Raw genomic sequence first — 23,159 nt, forward strand, 5'->3', positions numbered from 1 at the left:
AGTCTGGACCAGACAATCCAGTGATCAACAGCATGAGCATCGTTCTGCGCAATTGGGAACCGATGACATGTGTCAACCAAGTCAGTGAGCCTGACCACCCGATCCCGTTAGTCAGCCTCTTACGACAAGATTAGTCGCCTTTTGAGGCAAGCATGGGTTGCTCTTTGTTTCATGCTGATTGGCTAGTTCATTTCAATAGTTCCACAGTTTTATTCCATTAGTTTATAGAGTGTCATAGCAATGTGTTACTGAAAGGTAGTCACAAACGATTTCTTGCAACATTGTTCAGGGAACAGGGAAACAAATTTGATGTCTCCAATTGAAATTAGTGGAGCCCATATTTTTTCTGACATTTTCTCAACAACAAAATTACATCATGGGTAAGAATATGATCAAGAATAACCCACTCACAAATCAGAATTAGATGTCCCTCAAGCATTAATACTGAAAGTTCATAACGAAGGCTTGGAGCTTACAATATTAATTCCCTCGGTGCAAATAAGAATTACAGATTACCTGTCCCTGCATTAATACTGAAATTTATAAAAACGGCTTGGAGCTTACAACATTAATTACAAAATCTATCTCCTGTAAGGTTGTATGAATGAGAGAAGTTGATGTTAGTGCTTAAACACCTTTGTTCAATGTCATCTATTTGAACCCCGTGTGAGAATGACACACAAAAAGTACATGCCCAATTTAAAAGGGATAGATAACACTGACGAACAGTAACACTGGAAATCTTGACACTGCCCTAGCAATTAACACTGGGTTTGGTCATCAGTAATCAAGAAATTCCACAAATGATTGAGAAACATTGACGAGAATTTCAAAAATATTTCATGCTATACCTTAATGAAACCGTAATCTGGATGCTAACAAACACAAAGTTTGTTTGTTGTGTAATGCCCAACTGTACAACATTCCAGCTTCATGACTTTGGTCCACAAATGATCATATCTGGACCAGACTAGTGATCGATATCATGAGCATCAGTACAATTGTGACAGGATGACATGTGAGCCTGACCACTTGATCCTGTTAGTCGCCTCTTTTGACAAGCCTGGGCTGCTGAAGATCGATTCTGACATTGATCTTCATGGGTGTACACGCACTGAACTTGTCAGAATCAACTGCCACTTTGTATGCAGGTAAGAATTCTGCAATCGTACTGAAGGTTGGGTTCTGGATTAACAGTGTCCAGATTTACAAGATTCCACTCTATTCAGGATATAATCTGAGACATTCCATCAAATATTTCAAAACATGATGCACAAGGTAATTCATTTCCAGTTGTAACACAGTGACATACTCAGGCAGGCCAGTCACTAGTCCATGTCTCACTAGAAAAAGACGTACTGGAGGAACAAGACGTACTGGAGGAACAAGACGTACTGGAGGAACAAGACGTACTGGAGAAACAAGACGTACTGGGACCACAGTAGTTACTCATAGGGAGACAGAAGTGCCTGTCTGAACACACCTGTTTTCACAAATATCCCTTATCAACAATCTCCAACAATTCATAAACAACATTTGTTCAGAAGCAAACGGGGAAGTGGCTATCCTAGTGGATAAAGCGTTTGCTCACCATGCTGTTCACCATGGGTTCAATTCAACACGTGGGTAAAATGCGTGAAGCCCATTTCTGGTATCCCCTGCCGTGATATAGCTGAAATATTTCTAAAAGCGGCATAAAACCAAATTTTCTCACCCTAATTAGCTGTACATATGAAATAATTAACCAACTGATAGATATTTTATAGAAGATGACTTCTACGAGTGTCTACTCTCACTAACCACAATGAAGACATGGAGTCATTACACCAGTATCGCAGATTTGGAGAACCCAATAAATATCTCTCTCCATCCAATGAAATAATCTCTTTCTCATATACACGATTCTTGTATAAATGTTAAGTTGTAGACTCTGTGATTGGCTCATCCATGAGATCAACTTTTGGAGTGTCACTATCACTCGTCATGGCGACATGAGATGGCGTAGCATCCATGCTCTCTGTGAATTCAAGTTGCCGTGGTTCTGGTGCTGTGAATGGCTTGATAGGAGATGGTAGATTCAACGTTCCTTGTTCCTCGCTCTCTGCGTCAAGATCGATCTTCACCTTCCTCGGTTTTAGTTTCAAAGGGGTTCGTGTGAGAACGTCCTGGATTTCTTTCATAAAGTTTTCTTTGAACTCCATCATTTCTTGCTGTAGCTGCAGCGCCTCCGCTGCCACCTTCTCCTGCCGTTGTCGCAGTTCCCCAAGGCCCCGCAGGTTTTCCTTGCTCATCCGCAGGCCCTCACACATATACTCGTTCCCTGCTGATGGGGGCACGGCCTCACCGGACATGTAACGATCAAACTCGGACTGGGAGATGCTCAGTGAGTCAGCATTCAGGCTCTCGATAAAAGCAACTGCACAACACTGAAAACAGCAAGGAAATCAGTTAATCATAATCAGTTAAGAGAAGGCACAGAAAAGTAAAATTTAATATCACATCAGATTCAGTCTGTTAGTTGTTTAACATCACATTCAGCAATATTCCACCTATATGGCAGCAGTTTGTAAATAATCGAGTCTGGACCAGACAATCCAGTGATCAACAACATGAGCATCGATCTATGTAATTAAGATAAAATGGCATGTGTCAACCAAGTCAGCAAGCCTGACCATCCGATCCCGTTAGTTGCCGGGTTAGAACTGGTCTTCAGCAACCCATGCTTGTCCTTACCAGTTCTAACCCTCATCTGCGCGAGTCTGCCACATCTGACCCATAGTTTAGCATGTGTCAGTGTATTCGTTTAACACTGCACTCACCAATATTACAGCAACATGATGAAGACCAGACAATCCAGTGATTTGATATTTTGAGCAACATTTACCAGCAACCAATTCACCAAGACAGACCAACTGATTGATTTGGTTGCTTCCTACGACAAACATTGGTTGCTGGGGGCAATTCTAACTCACAATCCCTACTAACGGGGTTAAGATATAGCCGAGATTTATCTCTACGTAAATGCTGCAGTCTATCATATCGTAGGTCAATATTCCTAGGTGAACTCTGTTCAAACATGTTTCTGGATCTTTAAGCGTAGGTCAATATTCCCTGGGACTCACCAAGTTGGTGAAGTAGTAACCAGCTTCTCCACTCATGAGTCGACTGGGGTTAGCGAATCGTGTGATGTACTGAATGTTGGACTGGAGTCGCGGAGGGTTGGCTTTCAGCACGATGTAGATGAGGGCTGGAAGAAACTCATCAGCACTTGCTGGAACTTGCTTCGACTCACGGAGAAGCTCGAAGATATTCTTACTACAGTTGACCACACAGGCTAGTTTGTCCTGAGTCGCACGCTTTGAATCCATCTCTATGGCAACTGCAGAGAGAGAACATCAGCGTTATGTTTAAGTACATTTGGAGCTAAAGATTGTAATACTTAAAATATCAAGTGGACACATGGCCACATTTGAACTGAAGTGATCAGCTGAAGTCATCAGCAGCAACAAGAACTTTTTACTCCAACAAAGTTATCTGCCCCTTTCTGAGCACATGAACAGGGCAGGCTTGGCGTTTCCAGGTGGAACAGATTTTAAAAGGCAGGATGAACACAGATAAGAGAAACATGAGGGTGATTTGAGGCCATTTCTACCTGACTTGTGTCTACTTTACTTGCCAAGAATGGTTTGGATGTCTATTTGTCTCTAAATTTTGCTCTTGATTCAGGAAAAGAGGCAGGCCTGTGGCAAGACATTCAACAGTGACAAATTCTGAATATTCATCACTGCATTTACATGTTTTACATGGCTGCAGACACATATTTCATCCTTTGTATTGCCCCTTTTTCATCATAAAACAAACACAAATTTTCAGTAGAATCTACTGACCATATATTGATTGTTTGTGGTCATCTACCGACTTAACAACTTGCTGTGTGAGTGAGTGAGTACAGTTTTACACTGGTTTCTAGCTACCTTCCAGCAATATAAGTTTTACACCATTGGGTGGGGGTTTTCGAAATCAGCTTCACACATTGTACCCTTGTGGAAAATCAAACCCTGGTCTTCAGCGTTATGATGAACACTCGAACCACCGTGCCCCACAATTTAGTTCTGCAGATACCGATATTCTGGCTTAATATTAGCATTTTAATTGGAAATGACCTATTTACCATCAGCTAGCAAAGAAGATCAAGTAGGTTTACAAAACCCTGATGATATGAGTCCCAAGTTTAAGTCTACAATCCTACGACTTACATGTAATGGCTTGATCAATTAGCTGTCTGATCTGAGGATCGTGTTCATTGATCAGGGTATCCAGCTGCTGGGCTGTGATCCAATGAAGGCTCCGGATCCGGTTCTGTACCAGCAGATCTTTCTCCTCGTCTGTGGTGGAGGGCGGGCAGAACACTATGCGGTAGAGGCGTACCAGGATGTAGCGCTCTGTAAAGTCCAGGATCTTCTCTATCACGTCCTGGTTCAACCCTGCAACATGGCGATAAGATCATTTACACCGTCCAGGACTAATATAAAATTAGAAGCATTTAAAAACACTGTAGTTTTTGTTAAGTGGGTTGCTGTTCATTTTATTGAGAGGTCCTTGTTTTCTTCAAGTGCATTAAAATGTTTACCATATTTGAGTATAATGACTTCATTTAAGGAGAATATTATAAACTATCAATGTATTAGTTTGAGTGGCATTCTAGAAGTTGGTGGAATGGAGGTGACAAAACTTTATGGATGATCAACTTCTGTATTTTCTCAATAGCGATGTTTCGGTATAGCTTGTAAATGGTATAAGAAGGTATAAGAATCTATAACGAAATGTCGCTATCGAGAAAATATAGAAGTTGATCATCCATAAAGTTTTGTCATCTCCATCAATGTTTAACACTTCTAAAACAGAGATGACATAGGAATGAAGCATTTACCTTTTTCAAAACAAAGATGTACAACAATAAACTCGGTATAAACTAATGTTCTCACTACGATATTCTACACAGAACATCACTCTGCCTATCTTGTGAGGCAGCACAGCCTCTGTCATCAACCTACCTGTCAGACCACAGATACTTAGACACCCTATCTGTGAGACCAGACAGAAAGACACTGAGACACCTGCCAATCTGTGAGACCTAGACACCTGCCTATTTGTGAGACCACACACCAAGACCAAGAAATCAGCCTATCTGTGGGACCACATACAGGTCATTGAGACATTTGCCTATCTGTGAGACCACACACAGAGACCAAGACACCTCCCTATCTGTGAGACCACATACAGCTCATTGAGACATTTGCCTATCTGTGAGGCCACACACAGAGACCTACACACCTCCCTATCTGTGAGACCACACACCAAGACCAAGAAATCAGCCTATCTGTGGGACCACATACAGGTCATTGAGACATTTGCCTATCTGTGATACCAAATACAGAGATCAGGCCTTATGCCTGTCTGTGAGACCACATACACAAATTACGACTTCGGACTATCTGCAAGACCACAAACACTCCTCACGACATCGACCTGTGTGTGATACCACAGAAACGCCCAGAGACAGCTTCCTATATGCGTGACCACAAGGACACCAAGACACTCACCTTTGAACACAGTGTGAGAGTTGAGCCTGTCTGAGAGACCCTGGTAGAAGTCTTGGACTGTCTCAGACAGGTCGTCTATCGGCTGCTCCCCGCTCTGCTGGATGCGCTCAATGAAACTGCGGACTTGCTTTGAGATGTCAAGTGCGGCAGGCTTACGAAGGGTCTTGAGAAACTCCGCAAACTCTCCCCCTACTTTCTGACTCTCAATGCTAGACCTCCGCGTCTCTTTCTGAGTGTGGCCATGTTGGTCTGCTGATGTGTCTAGACGAGAAAAACAAAACTTGAACACATGCATTTGCAAAAATACCAACATAATTGTGTATTTCTTAACGAGGTAGGATAAATTTCAAAAATACTATATTTTCTGAATGAAACAAATCTTGAAATTAACATCAACATTACAGTTGTCATTTGGACACAAAGTGGGGAGACAACTCTGTTCAAGGTAGGCATGCAAAGTACACTGAGTCAATCCACAAAACAGATAACTTCATTTATATGTTGCCTTAAGTTATGGATCATTGAGATAATATGAATGTCTTTACCATAAATGATGACATCCTTCTATTATATATTATATTCCATTCATTGATTTAACTCACTAAATTTGGGGTTCTTGATAACATGCATCTGAACTCTCTGTAAAAATATATATGTCACTGAAGGATATTACACAATAGTGATTTCGGCAGAATTGTGGAAGGGAACAACACAAAAGGTATCACATGTCATAGAAGTGCTTCACACAGCTTTCAGCAAGACAAGCTAACACCATAACCAATAAGTGATGCACTGCCACGATATACTGACAAATATGTAGTAAGAGGTTTCAGGTCCAGTAAATATCAAAATATTCTTTGTAGTATGTGCATACCTTTCACTGGTGTGCGTTTGAATATAGACTTCATAGTGTGGCTGCGCTTGTTGATCTGTTGTGTTTTCTTCTCCGCGAACTTGGAGAAGGAAGGCGGAGGCGTGTCCCCCGTTCTGAAAGACACGAGTAATTATATTGAATACCACACAATACGAGACTTAGGAGACAATAGGAGGCTAAGGTGGAGTGATGTCTGAAGTTTCGTAAATTATACAAAAAATCTGGACAACCACAGTTACCTCTACCTGTCTAATCACTAGATACAGTAGACATTCATTATAAACATAATACTGAAATTTGGTTGAGTAAAATCTTCCTGAAATGATGAAGACATTTTTTCTCTTTTTGATAAAAACGACATTTCTTTCCTTTCAAATATATGTTAAATTAAGAGTACTAAACATAAAATGAGGCAAAAGCAAGATGCACATTGATCTTTTCATTTTGTAATGGCAGCTGCAGCCATGATGGTAACCCCAGATGACTGTGCCTATTCTACTCCTGCTGCCATAGGTCACAAGTCTCCGCCTACTGGAGAAATAAAATGTTCAACATAGCGTCCTACAAATAAATATATTCAGGCATACAAAGGGTAAGATATTTAATCATTGATCTGACAGAAAATCTGCTCAGACATTAGTGAAATGCCCAATTTTCCAATCTTATACAGTACAAATTACTAATACTATATTGTTAAAACAATATTAGCATTACTATTATTTATACTGGACTAGCCAAACCAAATGAACATAAAACCCATATATTAAATATTACAATTTTTTAAAGAATATTTCTTGGCATTTGTCAAGCTGATCAATATTTGTTAAACCATGTTTATCGTGTCAACAATTAATCTTAAATTCCTTCCAAACCAGTAACCAACATTTGGCCCATTTCCTATATTGTACCATTACACCAACAAAACTGATCAAGATGAAAGTAACATTCAAGTGTAACCTACTTACACAAAATATAACCATTAAACATTGATATACCACTCAGCAATATTTCAGGGCCATCCAATTCTTTCATATGTGCATGACAGATTAATATGAAAGAATGGAAGTCTATCAATGTTGTGAGTGGTAAATCTTGCACCTGCAACACTATCACCAACTTCATCAATTTTTGCCTCAATTACGGACACTGGCTGCAATCAAGTCTCTCTGACCTTCATCATTAGTTTAACACTGGTTAAATGATGTTCATCCAGTCAAATATACAGTCCATTTTAATTTCTTCCTCTACAGGATATAAACCGTACAGTTGACACACCAGTGTATTGTCGATATGTCATTGTGCCTGTCACAAAGCTGTTACATTTATCAATAACTTAACCACATGGCTCCCTTTGGAGACATATAAGGTACAAAAAAAGGATCAGCATCGTCAATTACAAAATATAAATTGATGTCGATGCTGTCAGCATAACAGGGATGTGACATGTGGGAAATGTCATGTTCAAGATTCTTGCAGTGTGTGTGTGCATGGGTTCAGCTTTTCCTATCTTATTCCATTTGTTTTCCTCACATCGCAACACAGGCATCCTAGCTTTCATTCACCTTATTAGGTCTGGCTAAAAAGATTGATAATCAGAAATATTGTTGATGTGATAAAAGATTATCATTCACCACTCACCGGTTAAATTAATTAACTGATAACTGATCAATATTAGATATCAAATAAGGTTGTTATTTTTGTCATATGATAATAGAGATTGATACAGATCAATATTACTTATCAATTATCATGCAGATAATTATTCAACATCAGCAGTACGTACTCCTTATTTGTTCAATATTGAGTACTGGAAAACCTTAAGTGTACATTTAGAGTACTGAATGGAAGCTAATGGACTATCAGTAATCTTGTGTTTCGTTTCATATATGCACCACAACATTGCCACTCTTGTGTAAACAGGTCAATAAACAATAAAACAATACTTTTTTTCAGATAAATACGTCTGTAAATGATTCTAAGACCGTACACCATTGCTGTGGTGCATATCTGCTACGTTTTCTAAATTATTTCCTACCTTATCGTGCATATTGTTTATCCATACATACGCCAATACGGCCCTTATCTTGTGCCCTGAATTATTAATCTGTATTATCTACATTGATAGTAAGCCTTACACCTGATGAAATAATAAGCTTATACAATGAATTATTGAACTCCATACAATAAAGAAGTTGACGATTAACTCTCTCCCTTACATATATCACTTCTAATTGCTGTTTAAAGATTTGACACATAAACCCTTTGTGTCCATATTTATGACTATCGGGGTATGAACATCAACAAACACATTACCTGTACAGAAACAACTGCAACTTGAATCTCATAACTCCTGTCATGAAACCTTGGATGCTGTTCAACTGCTATGCACTTAGCAAGCTGACATGCAGCAAATTATCATAATCATGTCTAACCACTAATCAGGAAGTGAAGCATGTCTCCCTCAATGAATATACGTAGGAGAGTGACAAACACATTTCTACAATATGGCAATCTAAACCACTATCAATCAACAGACTGATGCACATTTTTCTGAATCAGAAACTTGTAGATACTAATTCTTGAGTACAATTTTGATGAGGCTATTTTAACACTAACAAAACACAAGTAAACAAACCCATTGTTGGAGTAAAACAAGGAGTGTTTTTCTGGCGTGGCTTTTTGAATCACTTGGGAATATGTTAAGGATCAGAGGTCATACCCCCAGGCATATTAATTTTATGGTGGATCATTGGGCATTAATCTGAGCCATTAATATGTCACCTTTGCCAAAAGCAATATATACACAATGGGGTGGGGTGGGGGGTGGGGTTGTTAAGACAGTTTGAGTGAGTGTGTGTTTGAGGTGTGTGCCTGTGTGCGTGCCTGTGTGCGTGCGTGCATGTGTGTGTAAAGATTAGACTGGTGGAAAGTATAAAACATGACCAGTTTTGTTGACTTGTCATGCTTGTGGTGACGTAAAATGACATGACAACCACGAGGTCTTAATAAATTGGGATCAATATATCGGCATGTCACTTTCAAACCTGGTTGTTAGTCATTATATTGACAGCAAACATAATAAAAACATTATCTTCAAGGTTCCTCCACCAAAATAGGATGCAGAGTCTGTTATCAATACAATGTATTAAACAACTATTTGCCAACCTTCACAATAACAATAAAGAAAATTACTTTAAAAAACAGATTTTGCCTCCAAGGCACTGTATGATGAGCTGATTGATCCTGGCAAGTCACTGATAAACCAGTGAAATATACCGAGCAGTAAATTCAGAACTTAAGTTTCATTCAGTTTTAGCTTAAATGGCAAACAAACCAATCTACCACTTGAACAAGTACATGATTTTTTAACTTTGTTGTTTAATGTGCATTCAGCATTATTCAAGCTATACGATGGCAGTCTTTAAATAAATGAATCTGGACCAAACAATCAAGTGATTGCTTCCATCAAAATCAATCTCACTACATGACAAAGACATGCATCAACACAGTCGACAAGCCTGACCACCTGATCCTGTGGGTCTCTTCTTACAAACATGGGTTGCTGAAGACCAATTATAACTTGGATCTTCCCTGGGGAACTAGTCTTGACTAGCCATAGGTAGTAACATATTACTTATTGACTGGTCGAACAAAAAGATTGCTAAGTTTAGCTGGTAGTTTAAGTTCTAGCTCAGGATCAATATCAGACTTGTCTATGGTCCTCAATATCCAAGTTGCTAATTATATGCTAAAATAAGATTACTAAGAAAACATATTCCATTTTTATATACCCTGAAGTAATAATATCTGTGAAGATCTGGGTTAGATTGGTCTTCAGCAACCCATGCGTGTCGCAAAAGTGATTGATGGGATTGGGGGTCAGACTGGATGACTTGGTTGGCACATGTTATTGTCTCCCAATTGCGTAGATTGATGCTCATGCTGATGCTCACTGGATTGTCTGGCCCAGACTCAATTATTTACTGACTGCCGCCATACAGCTGGAATATTGCTGAGTGCGGTAATAAACAACAAACAAACTTAAGTAATAGAAGTTTAAAATTTGAAAATCAAATGTTCATGAACATGTGCCGAGATGCCAACCCTGAATCTAAGGAAAAAGGAGTCATGACTGGCTGAAAGCCAGGCCTGAGCACCAAAGGTGCGAGTTGGGGGTGAGTGCTTGGTCAGCTCTGCCATTTTGTTTCACTTTCATACAGACTATGCATTCGGAAATACTTTGTGAAACTTCATCGTCAATAACACGCAATATACAGAATTGACACCCAAAGGATCACTTGCTAATCTTCTGAATGCTTTTACCAGTGTTCACTCAAATAAATCACCGGTGACTTACAAAATTGTATATCATAAAAATAAATTCAGAATCTTTTCTTAAAAATTGGAGAGCAGGTTTTGTATTTGAAAATCAGAGTAACCCTCCAAAATCGGAGTGGTTGGCATCTCTGCATGTGACATGGAATATATTTAAAATCTAATGAAGAAAGTATTTTGTCTTACCTTTTGGATGCTTCCCGCATGGCATCATGCTGTTGCTGTGCTTGTTTCGCTGGCTGATACACCTCTCGGTAGCACTTGGAACAAAAGCCCTGCCATGCTGGGTTACCATAGAAACCACAGCCATTTTTACACAACAAGTCTGCTGACTCCAAGTGAAGTTTCTTGGACGTTTTCTTTTCCTTACTCATCTTGTGAGCTGGGGGCTAGTACTCAGCTATGGATCTGAAAGACAATTTCAAACAACTTAATAGAAGAAACTGAGGTACATATATAATAAAACATTTCAAATTCACCATTAACTATTTTCTGTTACCTTACTCAAGAAAATGAAGTCAGTGCAGATCTACAGATACAATGAAAGTGTGACGCCTGCCAGACCCAACTCCAGATACTAACAGAGAAATTCAATATCTGAAGCTCCTAACAGTGAAAGCCCAGTCCCGGAGCTCTCTCGCTAACACAGCTCCTTGCTGTGGTAGGTTGGCTACAACTATGAGTTGAGTTGTACACATAACCCAACCAGACTATAAAGTGAGTGAGTGAGTGAGTGGGTGGGTGAGTGAGGGAGGGGGGAAGGAGGGAGGTTTATATGGTAGCACTGATGAAGAACATGAAAGCAAAACAATATCCCTATGGTCATGATCAAAATGACAAATAGTATCTGGAAATATATCACCTCTTGATACGACAGTCACCATGTCTGTCTGTCACAGAGTCGGAGTCGGCATGAGCAATTTTTTTCCAAACTGCCCAGCTGTTATTATAATGCTACAGTTCTACATGAAGCAGTCTTGAGTTTCCACAGGTTCTATCTCCCATCTCACGTGAAGTCAATCATCACTCTAAATGGAGTACTTTGTTTCTATCAAAATGCTTCAGAAACTAAGCAATAGTCAATAATCCATTTCATAGCTATATTTGAACAAAATCTCCAGAGCACCCTGGATGACTATCAGTTAGAGTTCTACAAATTGATCAAGAGTCCATATGCCTGCTATCATTTTCTTTATAAATAGACAATGATAACAATCAAACATATTTGCCCTAGGCTTCCTACTAGTGTGTCTCACAGTCCCTGAACCATATTATTTTCCCTTCCACACTGATATTTCTGCAATGCGAAAATGCTAAATGTAGCAAGACTTTATTTTCCTCAGGTTCAGGAATCTCCCAGCTAACTGGGACTTTTTTAATTTGAATGGAATTAGTTCTTTTTATCAAATCTATATTTATCCAGATACAAAGTATTTGTCTAGCTGCCTACTGGTAAATCAACTTCACAGGTACCCACCTACATTCCTAGTCTCCGAATCCATGGAAGGGTGTAGGCAAATTCAAATATTCAAAGACAGCCTGTGATTATAACTTAGGTTACTGAGCCTGTTGCTGAGTGCATAGACCAACAACTAGTCTCTGAAATGAACATATTTTACTGAAAAGAGTTCATAGTAAAAAAAAAACAACATTTAATGAAAAGGAGCCCTGAGACTTTCTTCATTTTCTGAAGCTGAGGAAATCTAGACTTGCCACATTTTCTAGACTTACGTGGGCTTTCTTGGATATATTTGCTTCAGGGTCTGTACGACAGACTACTGAGTGCACTGTGTGTTAACTAACAGAACACCATGGCCTCCAGGGAAGTGACCTGACTCGACATGCTTCAAACATTAATGAACAACTAATGATGCTGACTAATTTACTATGTGCTTTTCACACACAAACTCCAGATAGGCTGGATGATAAGTACCTTATTGTCAACATACCCAATTACCTAATTAATTGTCAACATACTCAATTACCGAAATGATTTTGAATATACTCAATTACCTAATTAACTTTCAACATACTCAATTACCTAATTAATTGTCACTTAACGACAAACAACACATGTGTCAATAAGCATGCTAAATTTAGATAAACAGAAGATGTCACAAATACATATAAAGTGCACTATGTCTCGCAAATTGTTAATCAGACATTTAATGCAACATATTACACACTTGGAGTGGCGCATGAACAAACACAAACATGAAGACATATAAAACAGAATTAAATACAATGCTCAGTGGTTTAAAAACACTGGACAGGAATCAAGAGAATAAATAATTTAAATGCCAAGTAGGCCATCAATATATAATAATAACTATGATAATTGTGAGTAAATATTCATAATGAAATACTCAAACATTATTTTGAGCCCTGAACATGTGTACAACAGACATTTAACGTTCAACTTGCAAATTGAAGATGTAAGGCATCACAACTAATACACATTATGACAAAGTACTGCTACTTCTTGAAACAATGTAATTTGTTAAAGTTCACAGAAAAACCAAATCATATGATCACTGTGTCTGTACATCATGAATCTGAGACTGTCCAGAGGCAAACTTACAACAAAGACCTGACACACTCCAGGAATGCATTGAAATCAGGTTCTCACCGTTTGCCTTCGGGCTTGACTTTAGGTTTCGAAGTTAAATCCCATTATGAGACCAAGAATCTTGTGAAGCAAATATAAACACTCTGTCATCTCTAATGCTGATGACAAAGCTGACATGAGATGTGTAAATAACTTGACTGTTTAACATGAGCAGTAGGCAGCAGCTGGTCGTCTTACATAATGATCTAACTTATGAATCACCAGCTGACTGAATCACCCACAGCATGCATCACCAAATGGTGTGGCCCCTCAGTAACCCCCAAATAGTGTGGCCCCTGACAACAGTAACCATGGTAGCTGATGGAGAGATGTGTGGAACCAGTGCATCACCAAATAGTGTGGCCAGTAACCATGACTACAGGAACAGACCATGGTAGCTGATGGAGAGATGTTGGAACCAGTGCATCACCAAATAGTGTGGCTCCTGACTACAGTAACCATGGTAGCTGATGGAGAGATGTGGAACCAGTGGAATTAGTGCATCACCAAATGGTGTGATGGAGAGATGTGTGGAACCAGTGACAACAGTAACCATGGTAGCTGATGGAGAGATGTGTGGAACCAGTGCATCACCAAATAGTGTGGCCCCTGACTACAGTAACCATGGTAGCAGATGGAGAGATGTGTGGAACCAGTGTGCATCACAACAGTAAATAGTGATGAGATGTGTGGAACCTGACATGACAACAGTAACCATGGTAGCAGATGGAGAGATGTGTGGAACCAGTGCATCACCAAATAGTGTGGCCCCTGACTACAGTAACCATGGTAGCTGATGGAGAGATGTGTGGAACCAGTGCATCACCAAATAGTGTGGCCCCTGACAACAGTAACCATGGTAGCTGATGGAAAGATGGGTGGAACCAGTGCATCACCAAATAGTGTGGCCCCTGACAACAGTAACCATGGTAGCAGATGGAGAGATGTGTGGAACAAGTGCATCACCAGGCACAGCACTAGCAGTCTAATAAATAATTATCATCATCATATCTGTCACCTCAGTTAATCAGCTTCCATATATATTCATGATTCAGTGGAGCTGAAACACATGAGTTTGCAGCCTTGGTTGTGAGTTTTTCTTTCTGTATAGAAATCACCAACCATAGGAGGTAAGTACACTTGATCAACAGCTTGCGCTTGTATCACAGAGAGACAGCTCAGGAGAGGAATGGATACATAATTTAAAGCAATCTCTACACATACACATAACTGAAGAGCAAACTGTACCCTCCCAAAACTGTAGCATAATTTCTACACCAACAAAACTGTAGCAGTCCACCCCGACAAAACTACTGAGAAATTCTTACACCCTCAAAACTCTACTGCACTTATCCACTTCTCACCCTCTCAAAACTGTACAGCATTCTCACCTTTCAAAATTGTACAGCATTCTCACCTTTTCAAAACTGTACAACATTTTCACCCTCTCAAAATTGTACAGTATTCTCACCTATCAAAACTGTACAGCATTCTCACCTTTTCAAAACTATACAGCATTCTCACCTTCTCAAAACTATACATTTTCACCCTCTCAAAATTGTACAGCATTCTCACCTTTCAAAACTGTACAGCATTCTCACCTTCTCAAAACTATACAACATTTTCACCCTCTCAAAATTGTACAGCATTCTCACCTTTCAAAACTGTACAGCATTCTCACCTTTTCAAAACTGTACATTTTCACCCTCTCAAAATTGTACAGTATTCTCACCTATCAAAACTGTACAGCATTCTCACCTTTTCAAAACTATACAGCATTCTCACCTTCTCAAAACTATACAACATTTTCATCCTCTCAAAATTGTACAGCATTCTCACCTTTCAAAACTGTACAGCATTCTCACCTTCTCAAAACTATACAACATTTTCACCCTCTCAAAATTGTACAGCATTCTCACCTTTTCAAAACTGTACAACATTTTCACCCTCTCAAAATTGTAGTACAGCATTCTCACCTTTCAAAACTGTACAGCATTCTCACCTTTTCAAAACTGTACAGCATTCTCACCCTCTCAAAACTGAACAGCATTCTCACCCTCTCAAAACCGTCTAGCAACCTGTACCCTTTTAAATTATAACAATCTGCATCTTCCCTCCCAGGCCAGGGAGTTGACTGACCATACAAGTCCATCCTTGGAATTTCATGGCTCGATAGAAGTATGGTATGACCAGAAATTATTGAGAATTTTAGGAATATGTTTAATTGGATTTCTAGTATAAACAACCTTGACCAGCTATCAAGTGCTCGGTTTCATTCAAGAGAGACAACTCTGTTAATCCTTTTTCATTAGTTTGTGAAGAGTTATCCCCCTTTGTTTACTTGCTAGCCGAAGACATTTTCAGTGATCCTCAGTATGGATGATTTAGAGAAGAGTAAGTTGATTTTAGAGTATTATAACAAGGACATCAGATCAGCTAAAGTGATTTCAAGTAGAACAGGCATCCCTTTGTCCACTGTTTATCGTGTTTTGAAAAATATTGCAAATGGATATGACATTCAGCACCAGGGAGGCGCAGGTAGGCCCAGAAAATGGACTGTCGGTGACAGGAGTTGGCTTGGTATTCTTGTTTCTAAAAACAAACGAAGGAGTCTAGAAAACTTAAGGCTGGATATGATTGATAGAGGAACTGTGGCTGTCTTTAAGGAGACAATTAGAACTGAGCTGCATGCAATGGGTTGGCAGAAAAGTCGAGGAATTCCATCACAGATCATGAAACCTGAACAAAAGGAGTGAAGGTTGAACTGGTGCTTACAGCATAGACATTTTAACTGGGACAATGTGATTTTCTCAGATGAAAGTTCTGTGTGGCTGTTTCCTAATACACTGAAATTCTGGACCAAACAAACTGAAAAACCTTTGTATCAGTGCCAAAAGTACAGTCCGAAATTAAAGTGTGGGGTGGCATATCTGCGTAGGGGCAACGCCCCTCTGTGTATTTGAAGGGAATATGAACAGTGAGCGGTACACAGATATTCTCGAGGGACATTTACTTCCATCTGCTCACGTGTTCTATGGAAAATATTTTGATTTTCCAGCAGGACAACGACCCAAAACATTGTTCACAGCATTCACAAGCCTGGTTTCGAACCCAAAATATGACATTATTAGATTGGCCAAGCTATAGCCCTGACCTAAATCCAATAGACAATGTTTGGGGACTTATGAAGGAAAGTGTCAATAAGAAATATCTGACAAATATTGCTGAAATGAAAGAAGAGGTCGTCCGATATTGGGAGAGCATGGACCACGACTTTCTTACTTCTTTGGCAGTAGTATGCCCCGCCGCATTGAAGCCTGCATTGCTGCCCATGGTGACTTGACAAAATACTATCTGTTAACCTGTCTTTGAATCTGGAGTTATGTTCTGCTAATATTCACATTTATTACGTGAGTAATAAGTGAAAAATATATAAAAAATTACAATCTTTAAATTCTCAATAATTTCTGTTTGTACTGTACCTCCTGTGGCTATAATGAGTTATGTCCATTCTATGTCCCTCTTATTGGCCTATCTATTTATTATACTTGCATTTGTCTTAAACAGGCTGGCACTGTTAAGATGATCTGATCAATAATCAAGAGCTACACTGTAATATCATGGGTCTTACCTCACAAACAAATAGCATCAACTTACTAGGTGGGATAGCCTTACTAGGTGGTTCAAGTGGTTGCTCGTCACGCCGAAAAGCCAGGTTCGATTCCCTGGTGCGAAGTCCATTTCTGGTGTCCCCCGCCATGATATTGCTGGAATGCTGCTAAAAAGCAGCGCAAACCTAAACTCACTCCCACACTCACTGACTGTAACTTACCAAAACTGATTACAAACGGGATGTCACTTTTTATTCAACTTTGCAAAGTCTTGTTAGTCAGCCAAGAGATAACTTAGACTATCCAGCCTAGTTCTGCAAGGGTGAAAACTGATGGTGGTGGTATAGTTTAGGGGCAACTTTGACCAGAAATATTATGAAAACTGCTTTTTTTTAAGTCAGTTAGCTCCTTTGCCTTGGAAAGCTGAGCTGTACATGCCCCATCAAAACTGTACAACAATCCATAACCGCTCAGATATATATTATTTTCATTTTTCCCATTATAAACGAATGTTATGAGTGTTCTAGTTTAGTGAAACAAACATTATACATCCATATCACTATCCAAGTTCAATATCACATATCATGTATACGCCTTTTATGTTACAATAATCAATATGATATTTCATTTCAAACATCCAAATGTATTATTATAGCTGACAGAGCTTACCAAAATTCAATACTGCCAGGAATTAGTCAAACCACATGTGACTATTCAAATAGTTCTTTGTCTGTGTTGTATGGAGCATGACTATTCCCATTCCAATGAGGATTGGGTTGTAATGATCTCATCTACATATCAGGGATCGAAATAGCGCTGAATTTGTGTACCATGGCACGGAAAATATTGAAAGGCACAGATGAAATATATTTAAAGTGCCCTGGCAGAACGACTAAAATTATACAAATCATACACACCATGATTCGTTTAATGGAAAATGTAATAAATTTGAGCAACTCAAATAACTCAAAAGCTACTTTTTCACCCCTTAAAACTGTGGCACTCTTAATCTCATAGCTTAACATGGGTGTGGCCATTTAAATGCCAGTAAGCATAACAGGAAATGCAGTTTTGGATGATAACATACTTTGTGGGTCAGTTTATGGGTCTGGGGAAAATGAAGCTGAACAATTCTTGCAGTCATGATAGTGTTCAGGAAATCTATCTCTCAAATTTAGAGGTTGGACTAATGCTTAGTCAATGAATATATATAATTTTGACAGCAACAAATAACCCCATATAAATTGAAAAGGGGCCAAAGTGAGCTGGGAGATTCAGGACATTAGGAAATCTAGACTTGCTTCATTTAGGGCTTTAGCATTGCAGGTAGGGCTGGGGACGATTCACCGATGCATCAATGCATCGCGATACATTTAAGTTTGATACAGCTATCGTATCGTGGACTGGTGTATCGATACAAAACAATACACAACTTTTTTTCAAAACTGTATTATCTTAAACATGTTACAGTACTTATTTAGAGAAAAATATACCAGCATGATGGAGTTACTTGTTTGTTTATTACAACAGTGTTATTGTTAAACACAAATACCTTGAAATAAATCATTTTAAATCTTGATACTGTGTCATTCTTTCAAGGTGTATGTATCGTATCGCAGGTAAAATATGGCGATATGTATCGTATGGTGACATAGTGTATCGTCCCAGCCCTAATTGCAGGGAGGGCTAGGAAGTAGGAAAATAATGTGGTTCAGGGACTGTGCAACAGACTAGTTAACAGGTTTCAACTGGAACATCAGAAGGTATGGGCACACATATTTTCACAAAGGCACACCTTGCCTTTCAGGTGCCTTATGACACCCTTAAAAAATGCATTTCCATCTCTGCATATATTATATGATAAAATCATGGTAATTGTTTCAAAAATCTATCAGGAAAAGTCCCTTGATTCTTAACAGAAATAGAGCAATTAGCAACATTTATCAATAAAATCAGAAATTCTGAAACTTCAACCGGACTGTTTTTCTTCTTTTGATTGTGTTAGTAAGGTCATGAGCTACTTTTAGCAATATCCCAACAGTATCATGGTGGGGACACAGGACGGGTTTCAAACATTCTACTCATGTAAAGGATCCAACATGGGCCCTTGTCATGGCGAGTGTATGCTTTAACAACCAGACTTCTCCCTAAAGTCCTAGACTGTGGGACTCGTGAAGATCTGGGTTAGAACTGGTCTTCTGCAACCCCTGCCTGTTATAAGAGGTGACCAATGGGATCTAGTGGTCAGCATTGCTGACATGGTAGACACTTTATCGTATTCCAATTGCATTGATCGATGATCGTGCAGTTGATCACTGGATTAACTTGATTATTTACAGACAGACACCATAATACTGGAATATTGTTCAGTGGCATCAAAAAACTAACACAGAGTGTGGCTCACACAAGAGGTGAAGTGAAATTGGGTTTAACGTCGCGCTGGAGATATTTCGCTCATAGGACGACGTGCATGCGTGTGTATGTGTATGTGCGGCTGCTTGTACTAGCCCAGACTGAAGCTAGTTTATAGTGCTAGCCCACTGAGTTACCATACCGCAGTGAAGCATGAATACCCCACTCAGACACATTATACTGACTCCAAGGCGACCAGTCATTGTTGTACCCATTAATGCCGAGCGCCAGGCAGGGACCAACAAGTACCATATTTTAATGTCTTTTGGTATGACGCGGTCAGGGATCGAACCCGCGACCTTCCGCTCTCCGGGCGGACGCTCTAACCACTACACCACGGAGGCAGCCTGGCTCACACAAGAGAGGCATTGCCTTGAGAGCTCAATTATCATTTTCGTTCCCTTTGAGTTAACAGGCTGGGATTTATACCACTGTCAACAATTTGTCAGTTACAATGTATGTCAGTGAACTATGAACATTATAAACAAAACATAATGAACTCAAAGGATCACTAGTGCTAGCTTATAGTCTGTATTATACATTTCGACTAACATATACATTTAGTAGCTGGAACAAACAACAGTTCACTATATGTGTTTGTATGTAAGTTTGTTATTAGTGTATTTGTTATAAACATAGTTTACTGTATATCAACCATTTCAACTTCAGGTTAGTGGAAGTCAAAAGTATTGTTAAAGGATCAAAGAAGAACCAAGAAATTCCTCTATTATCTATAATTACTTGAATATATGCTGTTATAACTCAGTAGCCCGAGTAACAGAATCTACAAACATGATTACGAATATCAGCTGATATATTCAGAAACAGCAGCTGCAGTCTCCACAAGTAATGGTAATATACTATACATATGTATCATATATCGTCATGATCATAGGTTCAGGGATTTGACTGGGATACTAAACTAGCAGCCCTGGTGTACACACTGGGAAAATATTGTTACTTTGGTCAACATTAAGACTTTGGAAAATTCCTACTTTCATCAATTTAGAGATATATTAACTTAATTTATCATCAAGATACAACTCATGTTACAAAGCTATAAAAATCATTAGTTATTCAATTACTTACAGACTGCCACTGGAATATTGCTCAGTGCAGAATGAACAACAAACATACAAACTTTGTTATTAACTGTATAGTAACACATTTGAGAAAACCAAATTCAAATCTGGGACTTCTTGATGAAATTTGATGCAGATTTAGGGCTGATTATTAGCATCTGAGCCGATCTAGATATAGTCCTGCTAGATTATATTCATAAATGGCAGGAGATGACCATTCTGACCACACCTCAGACCATCACCCAATCAAATAATGCTTGACTGGTTATACCCCATTTTGGCTCACTGCTATTGGACACCTTTGTTGAACATGTCCTTGATAGACTCAGGCAAATACAGAAGCATGACTCAACTGAAACGCACCATACAAATCACTGTGTTAGGCAAGTAATGGCTGTGTAAAGGATGGGGTGATAACAAGTGATTTCTTCTGTTTGCATGGTTTAAGCATAAAATATACAACAAAACGTCCAGATAATTGAACTTGTCTAAACTTCTTTACGTGCACAAAATCTTTCACCTCTAAACTCTTTATATATTCATATATATCAATAATTCAGTAAGCCGAAAGTCAGAACTTAATGACATCTTTCTGGTCTCGTAAAACATATACAATGTACAGGTATATATTCCTCATCATGATAATCATGTATTCTGAATGAATAACATGAAAAATATACAGTGAACACTCACAAAGTGACAAAACAAAGAACTGAATACAAGATATTAACTTATCCAAGATCACTTTTATCATCGGTTTTTTACAGCAATTCATTTCATCAATGGCAACTGCCACCTTTGAAGTTGTCTTTCAAGTCACCACCATTTAGCATGTTAGCAAGATGGTATCTTATTTATGATGTATCTTATACCATATGTAGACATACCAACAATCAGCAGGGGCAGAACAGAACAGATGTTTGATCAACATGAAGACTACAACCTACAAGCCCTTTGTCAACAATTTACAGATACATAGCAGAGGGAGTCAATAGCAATTAAAAGAAGCAGGATTTGATATATTTTAAGATATACATGACTATCATGAGATGTTTTGCTACAACATTTTAACAACTGTTTTAGTTTATCTTCACTTGGATTTTACCAGTAATGATTGTAAATATGATTAACTCTACAACTGTTCCATGGCAGACACAATGATAAGTTATCATACTCATCCCTGTTAGATTGTTTACAAATTCAAAACATTTGCAATCTCTATTAGTACTGATGTAGTATCTTTTTTTAACTTGTGAGCAGATATTACAAGAATAGCAAGATTTCTTATGAACAGAGGTAAAACATTGAAGTATATTTCGTAAGTAAATACAACTTTGATATTACTATAAACAGAGAGTTTTGGTGATTTAGATATTGTACAATTCCATTCTTGTATATAATCATCTATACATATTTACATTGACAATTTTGTAATCATCAGATAATGAATTATATGACAGTGGTACTTGATAGTAATTACTCTATATAATCTTAAACCCAAACCTTATGATTCCTACATACTTTGTAATATCCAGAGGATATTAGCCACCATATACGGCAGTGATACATGCTTTAGTTTGGACACGTTCCATTAGAGATTTTTGCGTGAACACAATATCAGGAGCATTTTTAACACCCAAAACCATGACACCATTGGTCATATCACTTACCCTTGTCAATAGTAAATTTCAGACTACTGGTTTGTGTCCATATCTAGATTGTAACCAAAACATTCCGTCACTTTTCCAAACTGTTGACACTCTGATGGGTAAGAGTGAGTGAGTTTTTCGTTTTACGCCGCATTTAGCAATATTCCAGCAATATCACGGCGGCTGATGGGTAAGATGAAAGGTCATACTGATATGACTGCTGATGGGATGTCCTCAGATCTTGTTTTGTGTCAGAGAGAACTAAGGTCTATTTTAATGAGATTGCAATGAGTCCTCGCATAGTTTCTTTTGTAGTTCAACAATCAACTTGTCAACTTGTGACTCAGGGAAGGTGAAAAGCGCTGGTGGAAAGTTCAAAACAGAAGAATTCATACCAGACCCTAAACATATTTTTGAAGCCGTTCTTACAATGATAAATAACCGACAGATGACTTCTCGCCCGTCTTACGAAACCTCTGCAACTCAGTCAAAAACACGAACTGTGACGCATTTGGTCTTACTCAGATTTTAACAGGTCATTCAGCTGCAGCATTTATGAAATTGAAAACATTAGGGAGGGGATGACAGATAGTCGACAAACGAATGTAGATTCTAAGTCAATAATGACACGTACGGAATAACAAACCTGAAACTCGGGATATGAAGATTCACATCACGACATCAAATTCAAAATGTCCAAAACTAGAATTCACTCCAGCTCAAGCGTTCGACAACATATCAGACCAGACCGAAACGATACTGAAAATGGTATACTTACCAATGATTGTATGCACAGTAGCACATATTTCTTAAACCCAAACAAGGATCATATTCGTCATTATGTCTTGTGATCCACCAAACAACAGGTCATGACCCGAATACAAAGCCAGCACTTTTAGGTCATATGACATTTTAGTAAATCAGGTGTTTACAACTGAGTCGAACTAACCATAAATATTAATTATAAAATCTTTTAATGTGTCAA

The 23,159-nt window shown here is 38.7% G+C and overlaps 1 protein-coding gene across 2 annotated transcripts; it reads right to left on the reverse strand.

Moving 5' to 3' along the window:
- Window positions 1-842: 842 nt before the first annotated feature.
- Window positions 843-23,060, reverse strand: LOC124286585 (rab5 GDP/GTP exchange factor-like). Of its 2 annotated transcripts, none has more exons than XM_046722959.1 (8): window positions 22,953-23,060; window positions 10,999-11,220; window positions 6,478-6,590; window positions 5,604-5,864; window positions 4,257-4,484; window positions 3,123-3,379; window positions 1,423-2,426; window positions 843-1,376 (listed from the first exon to the last, which is right to left on the reverse strand). In XM_046722959.1, exons 2-7 carry the CDS (start codon window positions 11,184-11,186, stop codon window positions 1,917-1,919), a joined length of 1,557 nt encoding a protein of 518 aa, XP_046578915.1. In that variant the 5' UTR covers window positions 11,187-11,220; window positions 22,953-23,060; the 3' UTR covers window positions 843-1,376; window positions 1,423-1,916. The 2 variants fall into 2 exon arrangements, with proteins under 2 accessions (XP_046578915.1, XP_046578913.1); XM_046722957.1 differs by lacking the exon at window positions 22,953-23,060 and adding an exon at window positions 13,442-13,568.
- Window positions 23,061-23,159: the final 99 nt, after the last annotated feature.

This window comes from Haliotis rubra, unplaced genomic scaffold, assembly GCF_003918875.1.
Source record: "Haliotis rubra isolate DU_JTF1 unplaced genomic scaffold, ASM391887v1 Scf387, whole genome shotgun sequence".
NCBI lineage: Eukaryota > Metazoa > Mollusca > Gastropoda > Lepetellida > Haliotidae > Haliotis > Haliotis rubra.